The sequence below is a fragment of the Balaenoptera acutorostrata genome, chromosome 16, assembly GCF_949987535.1.
Source record: "Balaenoptera acutorostrata chromosome 16, mBalAcu1.1, whole genome shotgun sequence".
NCBI classification, from domain to species: Eukaryota; Metazoa; Chordata; class Mammalia; order Artiodactyla; family Balaenopteridae; genus Balaenoptera; species Balaenoptera acutorostrata.
The window spans coordinates 66,816,341-66,843,117 of record NC_080079.1 but is presented as its reverse complement, the minus strand read 5'-3'; the positions used below and the strand labels follow the sequence as shown (position 1 = coordinate 66,843,117).

The 26,777-nt window shown below is 36.0% G+C and overlaps 2 protein-coding genes across 4 annotated transcripts in view; one reads left to right on the top strand and one right to left on the bottom strand.

The window, feature by feature from the left end:
* Nucleotides 1-3,451, top strand: part of LOC103014688 (28S ribosomal protein S14, mitochondrial-like) — a 61,749-nt gene extending 58,298 nt beyond the window's left edge. The window contains exons 2-3 of the mRNA XM_007167821.2: nt 2,452-2,492; nt 3,110-3,451. Coding sequence (XP_007167883.2) covers nt 2,452-2,492; nt 3,110-3,451 — 383 coding nt within the window. The remainder of the gene's footprint in view (nt 1-2,451; nt 2,493-3,109) is intronic.
* The window catches only part of CTNNA3 (catenin alpha 3), a 1,789,299-nt gene that overhangs the window by 1,397,480 nt on the left and 365,042 nt on the right, over nt 1-26,777 (bottom strand). The window lies entirely within an intron of this gene.

Below are 26,777 nucleotides of genomic sequence, written 5' to 3'. Positions count from 1 at the left end.
GCTGGGACAAAATAAGAGAGTGGCATGGACATATATACACTACCAAATGTAAAATAGATAGCTAGTGGGAAGCAGCCACATAGCACAGGGAGATTAGCTCGGTGCTTTGTGACCACCTAGAGGGGTGGGATAGGGAGGGTGGGAGGGAGGGAGATGCAAGAGGGAAGAGATATGCAGACATATGTATATGTATAGCTGATCCACTTTGTTATAAAGCAGAAACTAACACACCATTGTAAAGCAATTATACTCCAATAAAGATGTTAAAAGAAAAAAGAAAAACACTCAAGAAATGGGAAGGCCTTCAAATACAATTTTTCACGTCTGTAAAATTAACTGTGCATTAACTCCTGACTGAAAATACTACAACATAGTACTAATTATACAATTTTAAAAGAACAGAATATTAATCTACAGTTAATATAAAATATTAGTTGTCTCAACCTAAATCATTTCAATGGCCTGAGAATTGTTTCTGGCTTGATTTTACAGAAATCCTTTCCCTAGATCTTATTAAACCTTAAAGATCCTTGAATATAATTTCTTGGCACTTCCTTTGAGATCTTCAAAAAATCAAGAGCTCTGCTGAGTTATTCCATGACAACTAGCATGGAAAATGCTAGTTGAGAACATTTCTTATATATATTGTCTTTTTGATATTGAAACCCATTTCAGACTAACAGTCAACAGATTTGCCGTTAGTTTCATGCAAATATTTTCTGAATGTTTACATATAGTATGATATAAATGTTGCAAAAACCATCTCCTGGAATAAATGTGTGTGTCCCCATAAAAGGTATCCCTTATGCATATATAGCTCAAATTGACAGCATATAATTCACTTGAATTCATCAGATGGTTTTTCTTCTTGTAGTCATTTATATCCAGCTCACAGGCCAGGCCAATCTGCGTCCTCCACAAGTAATCAAATAATGTGATCAGCCTTGAAAAACTTATTAGAGATATTCATTCTTGGTCCAATATAATCTTGGATATTGGGAAGTAGAATACTACTCAGAACCCTGGTATTTTATACTGTGTTTCAAGGATTGTAGAGAAACATATGGTTATAATGACTCTGGTACTCTCCATGATTGTATAATTAGGGTATAGTTTTAGTCTTAAAGGAGTACCAAACAGGCTTTGAATCACTAAAAAGAACAGCTTTAACTGAGAGTGGTAGAGCATCTTGACCTCCACAGTAATGAGCCTCTGCAGTCAAAGTGAATTTGGCCCATTCTGTAATTGACACTGTTCATAAAAACAATTTAAAACCATTTCATGTTTTGCTAGTATGCACAATTTCCAAACTACTAAGTAAACCATCAATATCAAGAACAGTGGTTTATGGTCATTGAAATGGACTCTCAAAATAAACAACTCACTAGTCTGTAAAACTGTTATTCCTGCTGCTGGAAGCAACATTGTGAAATGGCTTTGAAATCCAACAGAACTACAGATTTCTCCTGTAGGTCACAGTTTGGCAAAAGTGTCTTAATCCTAAATGAAGTTAGGCTAAATGGAATATCTTTCTATTATATGTGTTTGAGTCCCAGTGACAGGCATACAGACTACTTCTTTGCATGAACTTTTATTTATGTGTTTCAAAATGTAATAAAATCTTCTCAGCATATCAGTCCCAGCAAGGAGCCTTACATCACTCTTCTGAGTACCAAAGCAACCAATTTAAACTGCATTTATTTATTTTATAAGATGGAGGTCTTGTCTATTGCTTAATAAGAGTATTTACAGGGGGTTTGTACTATATATTATCTGTGCATTTTTTCCCATACAAATAAAATCGCAACCTTATTAATAGAAGATGTGAAACAAACCAGGTTTCAACAAGGTGGTTCTTTTTTCAACAATGACAACAACAACAACAGCAAAACTATACTAAAACTATATTGAAGTTCCACTGCAGGAAACCAAAAATTCAAAAGAACCAAGCACTAACACTGACCCCCTCTGCACTCTGACATCCATAACTAGATTACCTCCTTGTGACTTACTTAAACTCTGGACCCCAAGAAAGTTTTCAGAAAGAGCTTTTCCAAATTCTTCTTCCTGTCACCCATAAAGCTGCTTTCAGGCACTAAATTATAGATTAATGATCTCCAAGCTTTTTTGATCAAGCACTCCCATTCAGAAAAAGAAAAATTCAGCATTCATACTCAATGTATTTATCTATACATTACATATAAACAAACACTAACCGTAGCCTTTAAATTAAATATTATTAAACCTAAATTTTTAAATTTTCTTAAATAAAAATTAAATACCACTAGAAGTTTTAACATTTTTCATATATTCCACTGGATCATCATGCATGCCTCCTGGGTACCACTTTGGAGAATGCCATACTACATAATAAGTCAGGTCTGGATTATAAGTTATGCAAGAGGCAAAAGATAATTTTGGTTAAAAGCCTTAATTGTTGGGACAACATAGCGGCCTCCATGCTCTGCTCTCTGCTGCGGACCATCCGGCAGGTCTGGCCCACCCCCTTATACCCTCCTCCCCCTCTCCTCTGAAGCTCCAAACCCATGGGTTCCCCACTATTCTCCCACCTGTAGCGCCCAGTGCAGACCCGTCCCAGGGTTTTCCCTCTGCCCACTTCCCTCCTCCGGCCTGAGTCAGGGGAGGGCCGAGCTGCAGATGTAAATTTGGTATTCATAAGCTTAGAGCTGACTGGCATTGAAAGCTGCAGATTGACTCCAATTTATAAGGAGTGTAGGTGGAGAGAGAAGGTGTCTGAGGAATGAGGCCCCAGAGCCTTTAATGTTAAGAGAAGAGAGCCGAGCAAAGGAGACTTGAAAGAAGCAGAGAGAGGGAGAAGAGCGTGCTGGCCCGGAAGCACTCCAGGAGCAGGGAGTGGGCAACTTTCTGCTCAAAGTCAATTGAAAGAAGAGCTGAGAATTGCCTGTTGGGCTTAGCAGAGTGGAAATTGTTGGGACCTGGATCACAGCGGTTTCGATGGCGTGGTGGGAGGGAAAGCGTACAAGACAGAAGAGGAGGAAAGAAATTGGAGACTACGAATATAGACAAGCCTTTGAAGACGTTTTGCTGCAAAGGGGAGCAGAAAAATGGGTCAATAGCTGTAGAGGAGGTTGTTCCTTCATCAGCTTCAGGCCAAGTTCGAAGTTACTATGTAGATTGGAAAATGTTGCGTGATGTGAAGAGAAGAAAAATGGCCTATGAGTATGTAGATGAGAGGCTACACATCCATTCTCTCAGGAAGAATACCATTCTGCCAAAAGACCTTCAGGAAGTGGCTGATGAAGAAATTGCTGCCCTTCCCCGGGACAGCTGTTGCGTTAGAATCACAAATCGGTGTCTTACGACGTCCCGTCCACGAGGTGTAAGGCGGCGCTGGAGGCTTAGTCATATCTTCTTCAGTCACTTAGCCGACCATGGGCAACTGTCTGGGGTGCAGCGAGCAATGTGGTAATACCCAGCTCCAGAACCTACTGAGCTTGCAGGAAAACCAGTTCTGGCAAGAAGAGGCTTTTCTAATAGACAAAAACCTAGTTTTTATGGGGGTCCAGAATAAAGGTCTGCTCTATCTGATGCTGTCTATAGTTAAATTACTTCTAAATTTTAAATGAAAAAATTTGGATGTTTCATTCTGTCAGTGAATTATCTTTTCTCTTGGATTTAATAAATTAAACATACTGTTCCCAAGCATAGTGTGAAGAGTAGAGTAATAAAAAAATATTTCTGTGGAAAAAAAAAAGCCTTAATTGTTAAAACAAAAGGGAAAAGACAGAAAGAAAACACCAGGTCACAAATAGCATAAGTTCATTGAACATCATTATATGCCAGGCACTTCACATAAATTATGTCATTTAATCTTCAAAAGAACGCTTAAAGGAAGTATCACTTTTTCCTCTTGTACAGATGAGGAAGTTAGGATCAGGGTAATTACACCTAAGGTTTAGATCTCAAAACCCATGATTGTCAGAAGACTGGAAGTAAGTAAAAAGGAAAACAGACTATCAAATATCTCTCCCTCCTATATTCCAAAATCCTAAATATCTCTTCCCACAAAGAAGGGAAGTCTAAGGACCCATTTATTATCTGGTTCTTCTATCCTTGATATAATCATCAAAAGATAGCACATTCAGTAAATTTATTTCAAGGCAGTAGGGATAAAGGGTAAAATATACTAAATTACTATCAGTAGTTGAGAAAAATCATCAATTAGCTTTTGATTGCCTATCATTTCTTAAGCAGATAACATGGATCCAACAAAGTCTTTAGAATCTCTACACACAGTTTTTAGTACTGAGATGTCCTTTATTCAACATGCTGATGCCAGCAGCTCCAATAATTCCCATGATCAAAGTGTTAAGAAATGTAGTAATATCTGCTTCTTCTGATTTAATTTGGTTAATTACAGACCTACCCAAACTGTGTGGCATATAGCCCCACAGATCCTAATCTATTATGTGAAATTTAAACAAAAAATATTAACTGCATACAGTCATAAACATATATGCTTATTTGCATGACTCTCTTATATTATAGCCGAAAATATAACTGGCTTAAAGTTGGAAACAGCATGACTTCAATCAATACAAATTACAAAAAGAACTAACTCTAATTATCAGAAGTAGTGATATACTTTTAAATTGTCTTGTAGAAATAGCAACTAAGATAATAGAATTTTCAAGAGAATATAAGAATATATAGAATTTTTCCAAAAACTTATCAACCAAGGAAAATCATTCCCCAAAGTCTATACTACCTAGTTAAGAATATTAGAAGAAATCTGATTATCTAAGTATGAACTTTTCCCTCATACTTTTAGTTTATTTTATAATACACAGAGAAATCTTACAATTCCAGTCACTAATATCCAAACAAATATGTGGTCTGGACCATAGAAAACTAATAAATGATGACATATGAGTATAATTAACCAAAGTCATAGAATAAAGCAGTAGAAAATTATTTATAAAAAAACTACAGCATCGTAAAAACAAACTTCTCTTAAAAGTCAATTTTGTTTCAGGAGCAATTTAAACCAGATTCAAATAAAATTCAAATAGGATTCAAAGATTACTCAATTCAAATAGGAAAGAAAGTTCTCTTCTCTTAAAGAGAAAATAAGATTCACTACCAAATTACATTGCTTTTATAGGACTATAAAATACAAAGCCTCACAAAATCAAGAATTTAATAAAATATGCAAAATGATAATAATGGTAAAATTTAGAAAACTCTTCTATGTGCCATGACCTGTGCTAAGTATTTTATTATCACTTTGAATGGTCATAGGCACCTCAAAAGATAAATGCTATTTGTGTCCCCATTTCTAAGCAGAAGAACTGAGGTGGTTAAGAAATGTTACCAAGGTCACATCACTAATGAAATAGCCAGACTTTGACTCCAAGCTTCTTATTTATTTACCCTTTCTTAAGTAATAAAATACATGATGTGACCAGTGCAGGAAGTGTAAGATTTAAAAGGATGGACTTTGGAGTCAGATGCACAAGGATTCACATCACACCTCTGGCTCTTTCTAGCTGTTGTAAGAAATTGATCTCTCCAAGTCTGTTTCCTTTTCTATAAATGGAGATAATAACACCTGTCTCATAAAATAGCTGTAAGAGTTAAAATAATATATGTAAAGCACTCAATACAGAGCTTGGGACATGGCAAGCTTTCAAAACGTGGTAGTTTTGATTATTTACAGGGTAGCTACAGTTAACAGTGTGACCTATGGTACAAGGACAAAGGAAAGGTAACTGACCTGTTGAGTGACCAAAACTGTGGCCTTGGCATGAAAGATGAATGAAATTGTCAAACCTAGTCCCCTGATTTTCTGTAAGTCTCTACAGCACTTGCTCATGTACCTGTTTACAGAGCATTTCTCTTCTCTCTAGCTCATTTCATTGTTATCTCTAACAAGTGATTTATTTTCATTTCTTTCTCATTTCCTGTGACCTGTTTAAAAGCTCCTTGCAAATCTACCCTTACAAGTACCCAAGTAGTTTGTTATCCCCTAGTACAATACTTAGTTTTTGTACTTGATACCCTGGGATTCATCTTACTATGTAACAATCTACCATGAACATCTTTCTAGAATAAGCCTAAAGATTATTTGAAATACCACCTGAAAGGAAAAGAAAACTTTGTATATTACCATAACCTCCGCACAAGATTTACCAATGTAAACACAGCTTTCCAATGAAAAATAAAAGTAAAAGTAAAACTGGAACCCAGTTGGTTCCCAATGATTTAGTTTAAAACATTAAGGATACTGACTATAGTATACAACAGTTACTTGTCAAATATGAATATGAAAGTGGTAAGACCACTTTGTCTTACCTCTTCAGAGTCCATAATCAGTCCCCCTCCCATTTTTACTTCTATAAACTCCTAATTGGGTCTATCTTCTAATAGCTACAATGTATAACTTAAGAGACAGTTATTTCACCAACATTTCTATTAAAAACTAAAAAGGTTTTAGCTTTACCTAGCATAGTAAGCAATTAATAGAAGAATGTGAAACAGTTCAAACTGTTTCAAGAGCAACATTTCTGATTAGCAATATGAAATAGGAACAGATCACGTGGTTCAAGTTGTGTTTAACCCAGAATGTTCTGTGTGGTCACCATATATCACAATTAATGTTATCCAGTAACTCTAATGGAGTCATTAGAGTTTGAAGCTTTGGGTAACTATCAGCACTTACTAAACTTTTTCCTCCTTATCTAATACTAGATAAAATTAACCATTCCGCTTTAGGATACTGAATTGTATAAATTCCTGCAGAGACTTAGTAGATGACGAATAGTGAATAGAACCATCAGCAATTCTCTAAATCAAAAGGAATTTTTAAATACCTATTTCTTTTATACTAGGTTATATAAAAGAATATTTTTGAAAATAAAGTTGCTAAGTTTGATCAAGTAGACTTTCTTTTTTAATGAGTAGATTAGATTTGTCCAGCATAACATTTTGAGAAAAACTCCTTCAAAGATCCTCTTAGAGGTGGTTGGAAGGAGCCCCAGTAAAGGTAAAATCTATAAAGCCAACAGATAACAATCAGCTTAAACTGTTTCCATCAGTGAATGTCAATTTTTATTACAGGGCAGAACTTAATTAATTTGGTTTCATTTAATAAATATTCTCATATAATATAGTCCCTGTACTAGATACTATCTCATATTTCTAAATAGTTCAAAGTATTAAAGATTATTTATGACAGGAATATGTTATCAATGTATATATTAAGTTTTCTTCTCCTTCTAAATTATATCTCTTAAATGCTTTAGGTCCAATTGACCCTGAATATGGTAAATGAACTCCAGTCACTAAAGAATCCCCTGAAAGCTTATATAACACCAGTCAAGGTTAGAGGTTCCATTTGAAAGATTTTAGTGTTATATAAAAATGATGGTTATATATAATTATTCAGCCCCGCACACACCTCCCCCTCCCAGTGTTAGCATAATGTTCAGCACTCAGTGGGCACTTAATAAATGTTTGCATAAAAAATCAGTAAGTGTATAGAGACTCAAATATGCATAAGTAAATCTAATACTCAGAGAATATATACCAATGGAGACAAGATGTAAGTGGAGAAAAAGACTCATTATTGGCACAATCAGGGTAATTACATATATACAATCATCCAATAATTGCAAATTTACAGTGTATTGAACTACTTCAAAGTAATTCTCTAAATAATGTTCTCTTCTGCCCAAATTTTCTCTTCTCTTAATTGAATAATTTTTGTAACTTGAACTAGGAATTCAGGCAATATTTTTACAAATGAAATGATCTGATTTCATTTTTAAGAAGAAGAATAAATACAAACTTAAGCATAATGTCATATCAAATAAACAAATTTATTAGGTACATGAAATTCATACCAAGAAAAGGAATTATATGAAACTGACTCCCAGTTCTGTCACTGAGATGGGAGTTAAAAAAGAAGATTTAAAATATTGCTGGTTAAATCAATCTCAGTGATCTTTTTTTATTGGAGGGAAGTACTAATTTGATTTATAAAAGTTTAATTACAAATTAGAACAGCTGTTAATATCCCTTATCAACCATTATTTTGTTATACATGGTAGGAAGATAAGCAGATAAGGTCACCTGCCTAGAATGAGATGCTTCACATTATTTACAGCTCTAATTTTTGTTCAGTAATTGGTAAGTGCAATTCTTATTCTGCTTGCTAATGACTACGATATATTTCTGAGGCAAATTAGAGAAATAGAATTTTGTGTTACTTTCAGCAGTATTGCTAAAGAAGTGATGCAATGAGTCTTACTTAGTTGAATTAAGTGCCTCACCAATATCATAATTCACCCAAGAAATTCTAACACTAAAATCACACCACCCGGGCTTCCCTGGTGGCGCAGTGGTTGAGCGTCTGCCTGCCAATGCAGGGGACACAGGTTCGAGCCCTGGTCTGGGAGGATCCCACATGCCGCGGAGTGGCTGGGCCCGTGAGCCACAATTACTGAGCCTGCGCGTCTGGAGCCTGTGCTCCGCAACAAGAGGGGCCGCGATGGTGAGAGGCCCGCGCACCGCGATGAGGAGTGGCCCCCGCTCGCCGCAACTAGAGAAAGCCCTCGCGCAGAGACGAAGACTCAACACAGTCATAAATAAATGAATGAATAAATAAAGGAACGTGAATTTCTAAAAAAAAAAAAAAAAAAAAAAAAAATCACACCACCCATGAAGTGAACTTGAATAGAATAGAATTTGTGTATTTGTTTGGCATTGGTCTCCATCACTAATTGCCCCTTCTGTAAAGTAGTTTTGGGTAGAATGTAGTAAGCGTTTCATGATCAGCAACTGAATGCCTATCATCTGTGAGAAAACATATATTTAAAATTGTTCTTTTGAATTCAAAATGAAAGTAAAGTACCCCAAAGAAAAAGAAGAAAGTTATTTCTCAGTTCTGAGGGAGAAAACAGACTTTTTAAAATTAACACATATAAGAGATCAGAAGTTTCAAAATTATAAAGCCTTTTTCACTAGAAGAGAGGAGCATTAGCAACTAAGGAAATCCAGTCATTGGCACAGTATGATGTATATGTACTTTCTAAGTTGGCAGCATCTGAGTCACATGGGAATCCGAACTGAATCATATGGGAAATTATGTCAAAGATTATTTTTTACTCCAAGAGTTTCTCAGGGACAATTGCTGAGACCTGCATATACACAAAGGCCTTGATACAGCTATTAAGAGTAAATAAAGTCTTCAGTTCCTATAGTGGAAGATTCCATGCCAAGTTCTAATGTACACAACCTCTCACAGCTAAAGCCACAAACAAATGAAATCAATAAAATCAGGCCGTCAAGTCAAGAACTGGGGTTGTTTCTCAATGTCTAAGGGTTTCAGTGTGGTTTTTAATTATCCCAGATGAGAACAAATTAATAGTTGAATAATATCCATTTAAGTTAGAAGGCATTCACCTTTGACTAATGCTTTATTCTGTTAAACGTTGCTTATTATACTATTTATATCAGATATTGATAAGCAATGTTATACAACACAGCTTTGAAAACTGGAGTGTCCTGTACACATGCAGAAGCACCACTTATGATTGCTCGGGGTGTGTAGTTCACAGCAGTGCCACATCTAAGGGAGGATCCCTAGTAGACATTGTGGATGTCTTGAATTTTTCAGGGAGATAGAAGTTAAATGTATTGTTCTAACAAAAATTTTCTGACAAAAGTGAGGTATGGGTTAAGTAATGACTCTGTAAGATATTATTGTTATTATAAAACTTATCTTAATGAAGAGGTTTCTGAGGGAGGAGAACATAGCCAAAAGTTATAGCATGATTATTTTCCCTCTTCTCTCTAAAACATTATTGGATGCTGGCTGAAGGCATTCACCACATGGTAGTACAGCATCACAGCCTCACAGCGTCTTATCTCCCTGTTAGCTCTATTGCTGAGCCTCTAGCAGGCCATGCCACCATTCTACAAAGCCAGCTGTTTCTGAAAAATATATACATGGTAAGACTAGTAAATTCTATGAGCTTGAGATCACTGACACCATAAGAAGCCCTATTAATTGGAGGTGATGTTATGGAGATAATATGAAGATGTATCAAACATAGTATAAGTCCAAAAATGGCAGAAGCACTGTAAAGAGAAAGCAAATCAATACTTGGACTTTGAGTGTTTGTGAAGACACAGCACTGCCTCCCCCATCCACAAAAAGTTAGGTAGCTAGATGGTTCCATGAGGATGAAGCTATATCAGGAGTTCAACGTTGATACCTTATCTTGGCAAGCTGTATACTCAGCAACTGGTGGAAGCCATATCAACTTTGGGGAGGGAAAATCCATGTTGCTGTGCCTTGCATACTTCTATTCACCATACCCACATTGTACAGGAACTCCTTGATCAAGGCACAGGGGTCATCTGTCCACCTAAAAATTGTATGCTTTATCTACTGTGGATATCTTTGTTAGGCATTAATGTTGGACAGGAATATCTTTCACACTCCATAACAATTCCAAGAGGTCTCCTCCAGACCTCCTTGTCACCAACTTCACAAGATTTTTTTCTTTCCAAGTTCCTAACAATCCAGTCAATGTGTTAGGCATTGACCATGAATGAATGTATAGTGACACCTTAGGACATCTCTACTTCTACCCCTAATTAAAACTAGATGCAGGGCTCAGAGTTCAGTCCACTGGAAGAATTTCCCTTCCTGTTGTCTTTCATGGTTATTCCTGTTGTAGTGCAGCACCCATTCCCTACTACTGATTTCAGTATACCATGCAAATCCATCCATAAATCAGGACCATGCATTTTCTTTCTCTATTAACAAGTCATAGGAAACTCCCCATGAAGCTATAGGTATGGGCTGAGGAAGAGGCAGAGAAGTAGCAGTACCGAGTACCTTTGGAATATGTCATCTACTTAAGCAGTTTACTTGTGCCTTCTGGGCCTTTTCAGGCCTGATCTTGATACATCACATCTGATGTATAATGAGATGCTGGTGGGCACATCCAATTTTATGGCTCACGATATTAGATAACACCTAGTTCATGATGGGCAGTTCAGGTCACATACTCACTTTGTGCCCTGTGGTCAGGTAGGTGTTCAGTCCCTATTAGGGTCCATAAGCAAGTCAGTAAAATTGCTTTTCAAATGGAAATAGTTATTGACAAAGGAGGGGTCTATGCCATGATTCTCCTTTGGGATTTGCCAGAAGCTCCAAATAGTATCTCTGGCACATACATATTGAATATTTCAAGCTTTCTGGGTCATAAAATTCATGGGAAGAACAGTCTGCTCTGCAGATAGGACCTACTGCACAGCTCTTTCTTTCTCCTGGCTTTACTCAAACTGGCAGCCTTAAAGTTTACCTAGTAAATGTGCAGCAGCAGCCTACCTAAAGGTAATACATATTACATTCAAAATTCAAAGAGGCTCACCAAGCATTATGCCTCACTCTTGGTGGTGGACAAGGTTCAAGATGCAGGTGTAATAATTTGTTTCTCACTTTAGAAGAAATAGCCTGACTTGTTTTTCTCCCATATTCTGACATGCATGTGTGTTACTAAGGTGACTAGGATACTTGCTACTTCCTGCTCATTAGCTTAAATTAACATAATACTGTCAATGTAATATACATACTTTATGTTCTATTGGATACAAAGGAAACCAAAATCCCTCTGGATTATGTGTGACAGTGATCAGTTGAATATTACTTATGGTAAAACTGTAAAGATATACTGTTGTCCCTGCCATATAAATGTTAATGACTTCGAATTTTTCCTTACCAATGGAAATGGAAAATATAACACTTCCAGGGGGCTGTGCTAGTTTACTCCCATAAAGATACCACAATTGGAACTACATGTGCAATTAGCATCACCACCTGAGCAAGTGTACAAAACTATACTCTCATACTCCATGACCCATATGACTTTGGCAGTTGCCCAACAGTCACATTAAACATGAATAATTTTATTTTAGTCTTTTATGGTGGTACTAATCTCTGAAATTCCCTCAGGAAGGTGGCGTTACTTTTGGTTTTCTGTCTTGGGTAGGTGGGGGATGCCATTCCGGGAGCTTCTATCTGGCCCTTTTTAATCATAATAGCCTTCACTCCATGGATCAGAAAACCAGTGTGTCGATTCTGCCAGGTACCAATTATATCTACTCCCATTATATATTCAGGGATAGGGAACTGCTCTTGTACTCAGAACATTATCTGTTATCTCAAGACCTCCACAGATCTCTACTCTGACTGGTATACTAGTATGATGGCATTTAAGGTCTCTGGGGATCAGTATAAGTTTTGATCTAGAATCTAATAACTCAGAGGGTCTGAGTATTTCCCTGTCTCCAGTATACAGTCACCCCGACAGAATATTGCAGGGTTCTGTACATTGTGAAGATTTCCTATTCCCACTGGCTTTCAGGGGGTCATCCCCACGTGGGGTTGTAGTGTAGTACCTATCTATTTACAGCTGGTCTCAGTAAACCATAAATAACCATCCATAAATCAGGTCCATGCTTTTTTCTCCTCTATTAATATATCAGAGGAATATGTTTAGAGATAGCTTGGATAAAAATGTATAATATACACCCATAGCTACACTGCGAGGTCCTTTTACAAAGGGGCCTGGCCTCTCCCTCATCAAAGAGGTTCTGGGATGTGAATTGGCATATATCCAAAACACTAATATTACCATTTCTTCCCACAAGACTTGCCACAAGGCAGGATTTTTCTGCCTATACGTGTCAGGTAGTACATTGGAAGGATGCACATGTATTTTACCCTTAGAATTGCATAATCAATTAGCTGTTGCTACAGAATACTGGTTCTCAAAGTGTGATCTCCAGACCATCAGCATCAACATTAACTGATTATAATTTCAATTAGAATTAAAAATGTTCAAATCCCACTTCAGACTTATTAAATTAGAAATTCTGGGATGGGGTCAACAAGCCCACCGTGAGTCTGATACACAGTAAGGTTTAAGAACCACTCCCAGAGATATCTGTAAGTCAAGACCCATCCCTGTGGCTTCTTGTGGTAGTTTCAGACATCTTGCTTGTAATGATTAATGGCCACCAGCTGATCTATATCATTCTAAGACCCCCATCAATCCTATTAGGATCAGAGAACCCAATTCTATTATAGTATAACCCAATATCATCTCCTTCCTACAGAAGACAGCAACCACAGAGTTATTCAAAGATACTGTCATCCCCCTTACCAATGCATTTTAGTGCTTTAACAAAAGAGCATCATCTGGCCTTCCTAGGGAGTATGGTTAGAAGTTGGCTAATCCATTCCAGGATTTTCATTTTGCTAAACCATTGAACTCCTTCTTCTACAGTATGCCAGGTAATCTCAAACATTTCTACCTCATTAACTATAGGTCATCATTGAGTTCAGGCTTCAATTAATATACTTCATAGATTATTAAGCCCTCTTCCAAGTGCCCAAGCCAATATTTTATTAATTCCCAAATTCCACGTGAGTACACCAGTGTCAATGAATTTAGTCTGATAGACCTTAGCATTTACTCCCCACATGTGCCAATACAGATTGTTGAGGTTTTGAACTCTTTCAGTGTATAAACTATTCCTCTCGGGGTAGGTCTTGCACCTCCCCATCTAGGCTATGTTGAGTCAATAAGAGATGGCAAAGGTGGGCTCGAAGGTTAATCAGCATTAGTTTGCTAGGCAAGTAAAAGACTTTTATGTACTGAAGGGCTAGATTTCTTAGTAGAGAGGTGGGTGGTAGTTAGGTTTAAGGCTAGAGGTTACTCAGTCATATCTGCCCTAAAACTACAGGAGATGAGAGTCTCCTTCATTGCAATTCTGCAATGGATGGCTTCTTACATATCTACACAAGTCCTTAATTGTATGTTCACAGTTTTTAATTATTCCTTTTACGTATTTACCCTCCTTGGAATCATAAGAAGAAGCCAAAGGACTCCACAATCTTTAAGTCTATTATCACTGCCATATAACTAAGTATCAGTCACTTGATCTCCCAATACTCTATCTTCCATCTATACTTCATCCCATGTAATAATTTGAATAATTATAATTCCACCACATTCTGTGAATTACCCATTTCCATTTTCCTCCTCTACACTTCTTAAATGTACAATAAAACTAATTCCAAAATTCTACTTTGAGTTCTCTTTTCTGGGACCAGTTATGATATAGTAGGAAAGAGTATCAGGATCTCATCAGTAAACAGATGACACACCCAAATTAGGACAATAGAAAAAGTATTTAATAAGGGGACAATTTAATAAAGCTGTGGGCAAGGTACAAGGAAACTATAAGGCATGGTTCTCTAAATGTGGTCTCTGGACCAATAGCATCATCACCTAGCCACTTGTTAGAAATGCAAATTTGGGACCTTAGCCCAGACCTACTATATCAGAAATTCTGGGGGTGGGGCTCAGCAATTTGGTTTGACAACTCCTCCAGTTGACTCTAATGTACACCAAAGTTTGAAAAATACTGACACAAAGTATAATGCATTAACCATGTGCCAATAACAATTGAGAATGTCACCCCTAGGACCAAAGAGGCAAGAGAATGGAATAGCAACTGGAAACCAGAGAAAGTCATAAAGAGAGAGCTACTTTGAAAGGATCAATGACCTTTGGTAAAGAAATCCAGACTACCCTAGAAAACTCACAACAAGAAATAAGACAATTATAATTCAATTTCATTTATTCACTTTCCCCAGTTTTCAACCTGGGCTCCCAAGTGACTAAACTCAATCAGAAGCCAGAAGGCAAGAGAACCTGATCATTCTATCCATTTGGGACAGCTTACCAGGGAATAAAGTAGGTTGGAGAATGAAGGTTATATCTGGAGGGGCAAATGGTAGATATCTGGCATGCATGCCTAACATACTATTGTGAACATACTCCAAATTTGACAAAACTCCAAAGCATTTATTTGAGGAAGTTGTAGATTAATAATATTTTATAATTTCCATGACAATAATGGTTTCTCAGGAATGGTTATTTACTATTCAACCAAATATCTGGATTTCGATAATAAAGTTCTTTTTTCATTCATAAAAACTCCCTTGGCTTGTAACCTGGGGCTTAACACAATACCAGGTATATTGTAGTTATTAAATAAATGTTAGAGATGGCTACTACTATTCATTTTATGATCACCTACCTTTCCCCTATGTAGACATTTAAGTCCCTACCTTGTTCCCATGCTGCATCCACTGAGCTGAAGATCTAATTTGTCACTGAATCCTCCTAGGATTTCTGCTCATACCAGGGCCCTCTTCTTAAGTGCCATAATCTAAACTCCATTCACCCACAAGCTACAGCCTACTGACTTATTCAATTCCTTTTTCCACTATAAACTAGATTTCTTGATTTGTTTAATATCATGTACGATTGGGGGCTTACTCTTGCTTTTTGTTAGACAATCAAATGAACTGCTGTAGCCTCATCCTAGTTCTTAGCTCTATGCTAATCTCTTATCATTGGCATTGGCTTGATACTTGAGATGTGAACATGTATACTGTAGAATTAGGTTAAATTAAGTGTCTGTATCTACAACATTAACTTCTAGATCTCACTGATGTCACTGTGCCCTTATCTGGATCTACTTCTATTGCATAATCCTTGTATCCATTTATTCAGAATGATCTGAATTTCAAGTCTCAGCAGTCCTCATTGGTCTCATCCCTTCATCTACACTGCTCTAGATATCACAAGTGTTTTAATTATAGACCATGTTACCACACACTTTCCCATCAGTGCTTCATCTTTCACAATACTGACAAATTAAATAAGAAAGGATCCCAGACAGTCAGCAAATAATCATTTCAAACTGAGTTTTTCAAGCAAGTTAAAACAGCACTGCATTGAATATTGTCTAATTATTATGAATGTTTCTCTCAACTATTTCTAACAAATCTACCTCTTGGCTTTCTCTAAAATAAAGGAAATGTATTTACAATTACTTTTGTTAATGCTCTGCCAAATAGTAAAGAATATATCTTTCAAGGCTTTGGAAGGGTCAGCAAACTAATCTCACACAGTCCTTATTTGGTATCTGCTATGTGCCCAACATTATGCTAGCTGCTAGTGACTCAAAGCCAAAGGAAAAATATTCTCTGCCTTCAAATGGAAACAAAAAATAAGCAAATAATTACAGTGATTATTATTTCATAGAAGTACATGCCAGGTAGTATACTTTAGACTCTGATCAGAGAAAGCTTCTAGGAGGAGATATCCCAGACCTGGGTCCTAAAGGAGGAGTAGACTTAGCCAAGCAAAAGGAGTGGAGATAAGGGAAGAGGGGGAGGTATAAGAAAGAAGCTGCACACACAAAGTCATAAAGGCAAAAGAGAGTGTGAAATCTTAAAGTAAAAGGTGAAAATTAAGGAGAAAAAGTGTGAATAGGTATTTAGGGGACACATAAAAAAGGACTGTGTACCTTATGCTAAGAGCTATGCTAAAAGTCATAGAGAGTCACTGAAGAATTTAAATCAGGGAGTTGAAGAGTGGTATTTTCTTTTTTAGAATATCACTTTTCTAGTTGTTTTAAAAAAACTAGATTGGAGGGAGGCAAGACAGAAATTGGGAAGACCAGTTCAGGTACCATTACAGTAAAAAAAAAAAAAGTTGGTGGGGGTAGAGAGAAGAACCTGCACTAAAGTGGTAGATGTTGAAGTGGAGGGAAGTAGATTAATTTAGGAAAGGTTAGAGAGTAGACCCTACAGGACCTGGGGACTATCTGAGTAGTCATGATAGATACCAGGGGACACTATTACATGACTGAGCTCAGAATGAAAAATGGGCAAAGGAAATGAAAATAGAATGAAAACTATGCAAAAAACTATATCATGGCATCTCACACCCAAAACAACGGTCTGAGGAGAGAGTGGTCTATAGGATATGTTGAATAAACAAGATCTGAAAAGGAACTTGACAATTAGGAAGTCTTTGGTGAAATTTGCCAAAAGAGTTTCAGATGTAGGGTGTAGGCAGAAATCAGATTACAGAGAAATGAGGAATAAATAGGAGGTGAAGACACAGAGAAAGTATGACTTTCTCTTTTAAAAAGCTTAACGATCAGGAATAGAAAAAAATATAGTTAAAGGAGCTTAGGGGGCAGGGAACGTGGTGGCTTTTCTTTAGGATAAGAATAACTGGAATTTGTATAACTACTGATAAGAAAAAGCTAATAACAGTAATCAAAATGTATGATACTGACATAAAAACAGACACATAGACCAATGGAACAGAATTGAGAGCCCAGAAATCAACTCATGCATATACAGACAACTGATCTGTCAGAAGAGTGACAAGAATACACAATAGGGAAAATAGAATCTCTTCAACAAATGGTGTTGGGAAGACTGGATATCCACAGGCAAAAGAATGAAACTAGACCCTTATCCCACGTCATTCACAAAAATCAACTCAAAATGAATTAGACACTTAAATGGAAGACATAACACCATAAAACTCCTAAAACAAAACATAAGGGAAAAGCTCCTGAACATTGGCCTTGGCAATAATTTCAGGATATGACACCAAAAACACAGGCAACAAAAGTAAAAATGTGGGATTACATTAAATTAAACAGCTAGCGTACAGCAAATGAAAAGGCAACTTATGTAATGGGAGAAAATTTTGCAAACAATACATCTGATAAGAGGTTAATCTTCAAAATATATAAGAAACTACCACAACTCAATATCAAAAAATAATAATAACATGATTAAAAATTGGGCAAGTAGCAGTCTTTAAAGATGGTGACATAGGAGGCTCCTGAACTCCCCTTCTCCCATGACCAGACAAAATGAACAGCTACACACAAAGCAACTCTGTCTGAAAGAAATCCAGAAACTAGCTGAGCAACTCCTACACAATGGGCAAGCAAGAAAATACCCACATTGAAACTAGTAGGAAAGGGTGAGACCATAAACCCCAGCTCCAGCACAGTGCTCTACTGTCACAAAAGGATCCTCAACTCCCAGCTTCTTCCTGAGGAGTGAAAGATTTGAACCACATATCTAGTACTCCAACCTTTAAGACTCCCAACAGAGAGATAAGGCCCCCAAAACATACAGCTCTGAAAGCCAACAGGGCTTGCTCAACAAGCCCCACAATACTATAGCAAGCAAAAAACAGTTGTTAATGAACATGAACACTCACTGCAGCTGTCACCCCATGGCTCAAGACAGAAGAAGCAGACAAAAAACACCCATCTCCCAATGTTTTCCTGAATGAGGTCTCCTTGTATACATTAAAAGCTGCTACCTGAGGGTCAGGCCTCTAATTTAGCACACATCTGGGCACTGACTGCAATCCCCCCAGAGAGCAGAAAAGTCTGTGGACACCTCCTCTGCCTTCTCCCTCCTGCCTGTTCTAAGTTGCCAGTATCTCTCTGAAAGGAGCTTGTACACACATCTGCACCCCAGTTTTTGCAGCATCATGCAAGTAATGAGCCCCTGAATAGCCTGGTTCTGGTAATCAATGGAAGCTGCACTCAAGTTCCACAAGACAGAGGCAAACAAAGAAGCAGTTATTGATGAGTGCAGGAGCACCCCTTCCATGTCTATATTCCTGGGCTAAACACAGAGGGAGTGGACAAAAACACCCATCTCCCAGTTTCTCCCTGGAAGGGGCCAAACTACATACTTTTGCAGATTGATGTGTGAGGGTCCAGTTTCCAATCAACATGCATCTATGTAATGACTGCAACCCTCCCCTTTGGGACACTGATGGGTCTTGGCACATCCTCAACCACTGGAAGCCACTTAGAACAAAGAAGGTGATTTGGACAATTAAAATGTTTGAAAGACAACCAGGGGCATAGGTCAGGCTGATTGACAAGGTTCATCTGCTATATGAGACCACTCTGCCAAGACTGGTTGTTTTATTTAATGCACAGAAACCAACACAGACAGTCAGAAAAATGAAAAAGCAAGGGAATATGTTCCAAATGAAAGAACATGATAAAACTCCAGAAACAGATCTGAATGAAACAAAGGTAAGTTATTTATTTGATGAAGAGTTCATAATAATGATTACCAAGTTCAGAAGAATAATGCATGAATAAAGTGAGAATTTCATAAAGATGATTACCAAGGTCAGAAGAATAATGCATGAATAAAGTGAGAATTTCAACAAAGAAAATATTTAAAGTGCCAAACAGAAATAACCAAGGGGAATACTACAATAACTGAAGTGAAAATTTCAATAGAGGAGTTCAACAGCAGGCTAGATCAAGCAGAAGAAAAGATCAACAAACTCAAAGACAGAGCAGTGGAATTCATCCAATCATAGGAGCAAAAAGAACAAAGAGTTATAAAAGAGTGAAGAGAGCTGAAAGTACTTACAGGACACCATAAAGCACACCAATATTTGCATTATAAGGGTCTCAAATGGAGAAGAGAGAGAAAGGGGGGTAGAAAGCTTATTCAGAGAAATAATGGCTGAAAGATTTCCTAACCTGGGGAATGAAACAGACATCCAGATCTAGGTAGCCCATGGACTTACAAACAAGATGAAGCCAAGACACCCAAACCTAGACACACTACAACTACACTGTCAAAAATTAAAGACATGGACAAAATCTTAAAGCCAGGAATAGAAAAATAACTTGTTACATATAAAGGAACTGCCATAAGACTATCAGCATATACCTCAGCAGAAACTTTGCAGACCAGAAGGGAGTGGAATGATATGTTCAAAGTGCTGAAGGAAAAAAAAAACCAGTCGAGAATTCTCTAACTGGCAAAGCTGTCTTTCAGAATTAAAGGAGAGATAAAGAGTTTTCCAGACAAGCAAAATCTGAGGGAGTTCATCACCACTAGACTGCCTTATGAGAAATGTTAAAGGGAGTTCTTCAAGCAAAACAAAAGGACATGAATTAGTAACAGAAAAACATATAAATGTTTAAAACTCACTGGTAAAGGTAAACATGCAGTTAATTCAAAATAACCTAATGTTGTAATGGTAAACCACTTATGACTCTACAATGAAAGTTAAAGACAAAAATATAAAAATAACTATAACTATAATGATTTCTTAATAAATACACAATGTAAAATGATATAAATTGTGACATAAAAACCATAAAATATCAGGAGGGAGTATAAGAATGTATAGCTTTAAAATGCATTCAAAGTTAAGTTGTTAAGAGCTTAAAATAAACTGCTATAAATATAAGGTAATTTCTGTAAGCTTTGCAGTAACCACAAAGCAGAAAGCTACAGTAGATGTAAAAAGATAAAGAGAAAGGAATCTAAGCATTCCACTAAAAAAAGTCATCAAACCATAAAGGAAGAGAGCAAGAGAAGAATAAAGGAACAAAGGAATCACAAAACAGCCACAAAACAATTAACAAAATGGAAATAGAAAGTCAATACTTATTAACAATTACTTTAAATGTACATGGACTAAATTCTCTAATCAAAAGACAGAGTGGCTGAATGGATAAAAAATCAATACCCAACTATATGATGAAAACAGGATACTCACATCAGCTTTAAGTATACACACAGACTGAAAATTAAGTGGTGGAAAAAATATATTCCATTCAAAAGGAACCAAAAGCCAAAGACTGCAATAAGAGACAAAGAGGTCATTATATAATGATAAAGAGGGAAATCAAACAAGAGACTATAACATTTCCAGATATTTATGCACCCAAATAGGAGTGCTTAATTATATAAAGCAAATATTATCAGATCTGAAGGAATAAATATACAGTACAATAATAGTAGGGGACTTTACTTCCTAGTTTCAACAATGAATTAATCATCCAGACAGAAAATCAATAAGGAAACATTAGATTTAAACTACATATCCCTGATGGATGTGACAGATATTTATAGAACATTCCATCCAAAGAAGCAGAATACACATTCTTCCCATGTGCACATGGAACATCATCCAGGTTTGATCATATGTTAGGTCACAAAATAAGTCTTAATAAATTTAAGAAGATTGAAATAATACCAAGCACCTTTTCCGATCATGATGGTATGAAACCAGAAATCAATTACAAGAAGAAAACTAGAAAATTCAGAAATATATGGAAATTAAACAACATACTCCTGACCACCAATGTGTCAAAGAAGAAATCAAAAGGAAAAAACATCTTCAGACAAATGAAAACAGAAACACAATATTCCTAAAATGTATGGGATGCAAAAAAAGTAGTTCTAAGAAGAAAGTTTATAGCAATAAACACCTGTACTAAGGAAAAAGAAAAGATATTAAATAAACCTAATTCTACATCTCCAGGAACAAGAAAAAGAACAAACTAACCCAAAGTTAATAGAAGGAAGAGAAAAACAAATTCAAACTGGACAAATTAAATAGAGACTAAAAGGACAACAGAAAAGAAAATGAAGTAAGGGCTGGCTTTTTTAAAAGATAAACAAGACAAACCTTTAGCCAAACAAATGAAAAAAAATGAGAAAGAGAGGATGCAAATAAATAAAATTATAAATGAACAAGAAGACATTCCAACTGGTACCATGGAAATACAAAGGACCATAAGGACCATATTATGGAGTAAAGAACCATACTATGAACAGTTACATTACAACTGTTGGCCAACCTAGAAGAAATGGATAAATTTTCAGAAACATACAACCTACCAAGACTGAATCATGAAGAAATAGAAAATCTGAACAGATCAATTACTAGTTAGAAGATTAAATCAGTAATCAAAAACCTTCCAAGAAACAAAATCCAGGACCAGATGGCTTTATTGATGAATTCTACCAAACTTTAAAAGGAGAAGTAATGCCAATCCTTTTCAAGCTCTTCCAAACATATTTAACAAGGCCAGCATTACAGTGATACCAAACCAGACAAGGACAATGCAAGAAAAGAAAATTACAGGCCAATATCCCTGATGAACATAGATACAAAAATCTCAACAAATATTAGCAAACCAAATTCAATAGTATATTAAAAGGATTATATACCACGATCAGGTGGAATTTATTCCAGGCACGCAAGGATAGTTCAACATTCACAAATTAATCAATGTGATGCACCACATTAACAAAATGAAGGATAAAAATCATATGATCATCTCAATTGATGCAGAAAGAGCATTTGACAAAATTCACCATCCATTCATAATAAGAAAAAATAACTCTCAACAATACAGGTATAGAGGAAACATACTTCAACAAAATAAGACCATATAAAACAGGCCCACAGCTAATTCATTATAATCAATGAAAAAGCTAAAAGCTTTTCCTCTAATATCAGGAAAAAGACAAGGATGCCTACTCTAACCATATCTACTAAACATAGTAATGGAAATACTAGCAAGAGCAATTAGGCAAGAAAAAGATATAAAAGGCATCCAAATCAAAAAGGAAGAACCAAAACTGTTTCTATTTGCAGATGACATAATATCATATAGAGAAAACCCTAAAGACTCCACCAAAAATAACTGTTAAAACTAATAATTGAAATCAGTAAAGTTACCGGATACAAAAAAATCAATATACAAAAGTCTGTTGCATTTCTGTACACTAATAATGAACTATCAGAGAAGTTAAGAAAACAGTCCAAATTACAATTGCTTCAAAAAGAATAAAATGCCTAGGAATAAATTTAACCAAGAACGTAAAATGTCTGTATACTGAAAACTATAAGACATTGATGAGTGAAATTAAAGAAGCCTCAAATAAATGAAAAGATATTCCATGATCATGAATTGGAAGAATTAATATTGTTTAAATGTCCATATTACCCAAAGAAATCTACATATCTGATGCAATCCCTATCAAAATTTCCACTGCATTTTTCACAAAAATAGAACAAATATTCCTAAAATTTGTAGGGAACTACAAAAGATCCTGAATAGCCAAAGCACTCTTGAGAAAGAAGAACAAAGCTAGAGGCATCACACTTCCTGATATCAAACTGTATTACAAAGATATAGTAATCAAACAGTATGGTATTGGCATAAAAACAGACACATAGATCAATGGAATAGAATAAAGAGTTCAGAAATACACCTACACATATACGGTCAATTAATTTACCACAAAGGAGCCAAAAATACACAATGGAAAAAAGACAGTCTGTTTAATAAATGGTGCTAGGAAAACTAGACAGCCACATGCAAAAGAATGAAACTGTACTATTATCTTATATCATACACAAAAGTCACTCAAAATGGATTAAAAACTTGAACATAAGACCTGAAACCATAAAACTCTTAGAAGGAAACAGGGGGTAGGTAGCTCCTTGACAGTAGTGACAATGATTTTTTTGGATTTGAAACCAAAAACAAAGGCAAAAAAAACAAAAATAAACAAGCGGGAATACATCAAACTAAAAAGCTTCTGTACGGCAAAGAAACCTTACAGAAAATGAAAAGGATGCCTATGGGATAGGAGAAATACTTTTAAATCTCATATCTGATAAGGATTAATATCCGTAATATATAAATAACGCATACAATCAACAGCAAAACAACAAACAATCCAATTTAAAGATGGGCAGAGAAACTGAAGAGACATTTTTCCAAAGAAGACAAATGACCAACAAGCACTGAAATGGTGCTCAACATCACTAATCATCAGGGAAATGCAAACCGCTATGAGATATTACCTTACACCGGTTAGAACAGCTATGATGAAAAAGAAAAAAAAAGCGTTGGCAAGGATGGGGAGAAATAGGAACCCTGTGCACTGTTGGTGGGAATGTAAATTGATACAACCCCTATGGAAGACAAAATGGAGGTTTTTCAGAAAACTAAAACTAGAACTACTATTATGATACAGCAATCTCACTTCTGGAAATATAGCCAATGGAATTGAAAGTAGGATCTCAAAGAGATATTTGCACCCTGTGTTCACTGCAGTATTATTCACAATAGTCAAGACATGGAAGCAACCTAAATGTCCATTAAGGGATGAATGGATAAAGAAAGTGTGGTATATACATACGATGGAATATTATTCAGCCTTAAAAATGAATGAAATCCCGTTATTTGTGACCATATGGATGAACCTGGAGGACATTACGCTATGGGAAATAAGTCAGACACAGAAGGACAAACACTACATGATACCATTTACACAATGAATTTAAAATAGTCAATTCATAAAAGCAGGGAGTGGAATATTGATTGCCAGGGGCTTGAAGGAAGGGGAAACGGAGGTTTTAATCGAAGGGTACAAAGTTCCAATTATACATGATGAATAAGTCCTAGAGATCTACTGACAACACAGTACCCAGAGTTAACAATACTGTATTGTACACTTAAAAATTTGCTAACAGGGGAAATCTTATATTGTTTATATCACCAAAAAATAATAATAATTAGAATAACAATAAATAAGAAGGAGGGAGGAAATTTTTGGAGGTGATGGATAAGTTTACAGCATAGATTACAGTATTAGTTTCACAGGTATATACAGGCACACCTCAGAGATATTGTGGGTTTGGTTCTAGACCACTACAATAAAGCAAATATCAAAATAAGGCAAGTTACACAAATTTGGAGGTTTCCCAGTGCATATAAAAGTTACATTTACACTATACTATAGTCTATTAAGTGTGCAACAGCATTATGTCTAAAAATATACATATATATACATTAATTCTATTTTTTTGTTTTTTTAATTAATTTTTATTGGAGTATAGTTGATTTACAATGTTGTGTACATACCTTAATTTTAAAATGCTTTATTGCTAAAAATGCAAATCATCATCTGATAATGCAGGGTTGCCAGAAACGTTCAATTTGTTTTAAAAAAAATGTGGTATCTGTGAAGTGCAAATAAAGAGAAACTCAATAAAACGAATTGTGAATACATGTATATGTATGGCTGAGTTGCTTTGCTGTGTACCTGAAACTGCCACGACATTGTTAATCGGCTATACTCCAATATGAAATAAAAAGTTAAAAAAAAAAAAAGTTATGCCTGCACTTATCTCCAAACTCAGGTTATATGCATTAATTGTGTACAGCTTCCTGTATGTCAAAAAAATTTTAAGAGCTAATAAAAATAGAGGTTGAGGAAAGGATGATGGTAATCCCTTCACATCAGAGATTAGAGTATATATAGTGAGAGACACTGCTGATACAAAATGTCTTTTAAGTAATATGTCACAATAAACCCCTAAAAGCTTGAACAAATACTCCAAAAAGGTGATGCAAGATATGAGATAGGTTGTTAAAGAAAAGCTCTTTACGAATCCAAAAAAAAATCATGGGCACTTCCTGCCTGAGATCTTTAAACAGTGAAATCTAGCTAAAGAAAACATCAAGGGTCCTTAATTAATAAAACTTTGATCATATACCTCAGAAATAAGAGATGGTAAGTTTTACTGAAGGAGTTTACAAAATAGTAATAAGTGGCCAGAAAAAGAGGAAAGATTTAGCATGCCAATGCTGATGGTATTTTACAAGCTAACAGCTCCCCATGACTTCTTGCTCCTCCTTCAGTCCTCCCAACCCCACACTTTCCAGCACACTACCTAGGACCCTTGCCTTGATAGCTTTGGCTCAGAACTTCTCTGGAGTCCTCTGCTGCTGGAATCCTAAACAACATGCAAGGATTAAGGGAATGCCTGACTTCTATGTCCTGGTCCATCCAAGGTAAAATTGAAACCATTCTTATGACTGACTTTCCTGGAAAGAGTACTCTAGAGGAAACAATTCTTTCTACTTTAATGAAAATGCACATGAGAATGGAAGCAAATGTTTTGTATGCAGAGAGAAAAACCTATAGAAGATCCAAGGCAGGGGATAGGGAAGAGGGAAGAGACAGAAATATAAAAACTAAGAAGGGAAAGTATAGCATTGTGAAGGTTCTGGACACAGTCTACCTGAATTCAAACCCTGGCTTTATCCTTTACTTGCTGTAAGACTTTAAACAAACTGCTTATTATCTATGGGCCTCGTTTTCCTCATCAGGAAGTACCACTTAAGGTTATTCTATGATTAAATAATTAATAAATGCAAAATGTTTGGTGGATGTCTTCTATCTAGACTTGCTAGCTTCTCACTTTGCTCTTCAGTATCTTTCTCATAGAAAAGTAAGGGAAATAAACTTGTCAGGTAGCAGAAATTAATATCTAAATCTAATTGACTAAATTATACTAGTAATATACACAAATTGATCTAATACTAACTGATTAAAAATCATAACATATCTTCACACACTGAGTTAAAACAAATGACAGGAAAAGCTTTCTAAGTCCTGAATCTCTGACTTGTATACATAACATGCTACTAGTTAATTTTTTTGTTTTACTTCAACAACTGAGTGTAACGTCCCAAAATATAAACCGCAACACTAGCAGGAGAGGTCCACTCAGGCATGGTCCAGTCATTTCACGAAGAAAAACGTTATGCCTATTTTGAAGACTATCCTTGAAAAGCTACACTAGTTAAAACACAGTATTCTAGTTAAGTCTGTATTAGATATTGGGTGCTGCTCTACCTACCATCTCTTTCTAAGAGATAGTGCACAACCTACAGCCCCAAACTTCAGACTATTTCCTGAGCATCTCAAAATGGTCATTAGGTAACACAGCACGTAAAGCTCTGTCCAATGGATGGAAATAATAATTGGTTAGGCAAGCAAGATTTCATCACTCTGGAATTAAAAAGGCTAAAATATGTATAAAATCAACCAGTGGAATTAGGAATTAACACACAAAAGAAACAGAGTCATATTAATGGCCCGGTACTACACTAAAGATCCATGTAACTTGTGTTACTGAGAGGACAACAACATTATCTGGCCCATACTCCCAAGGTCC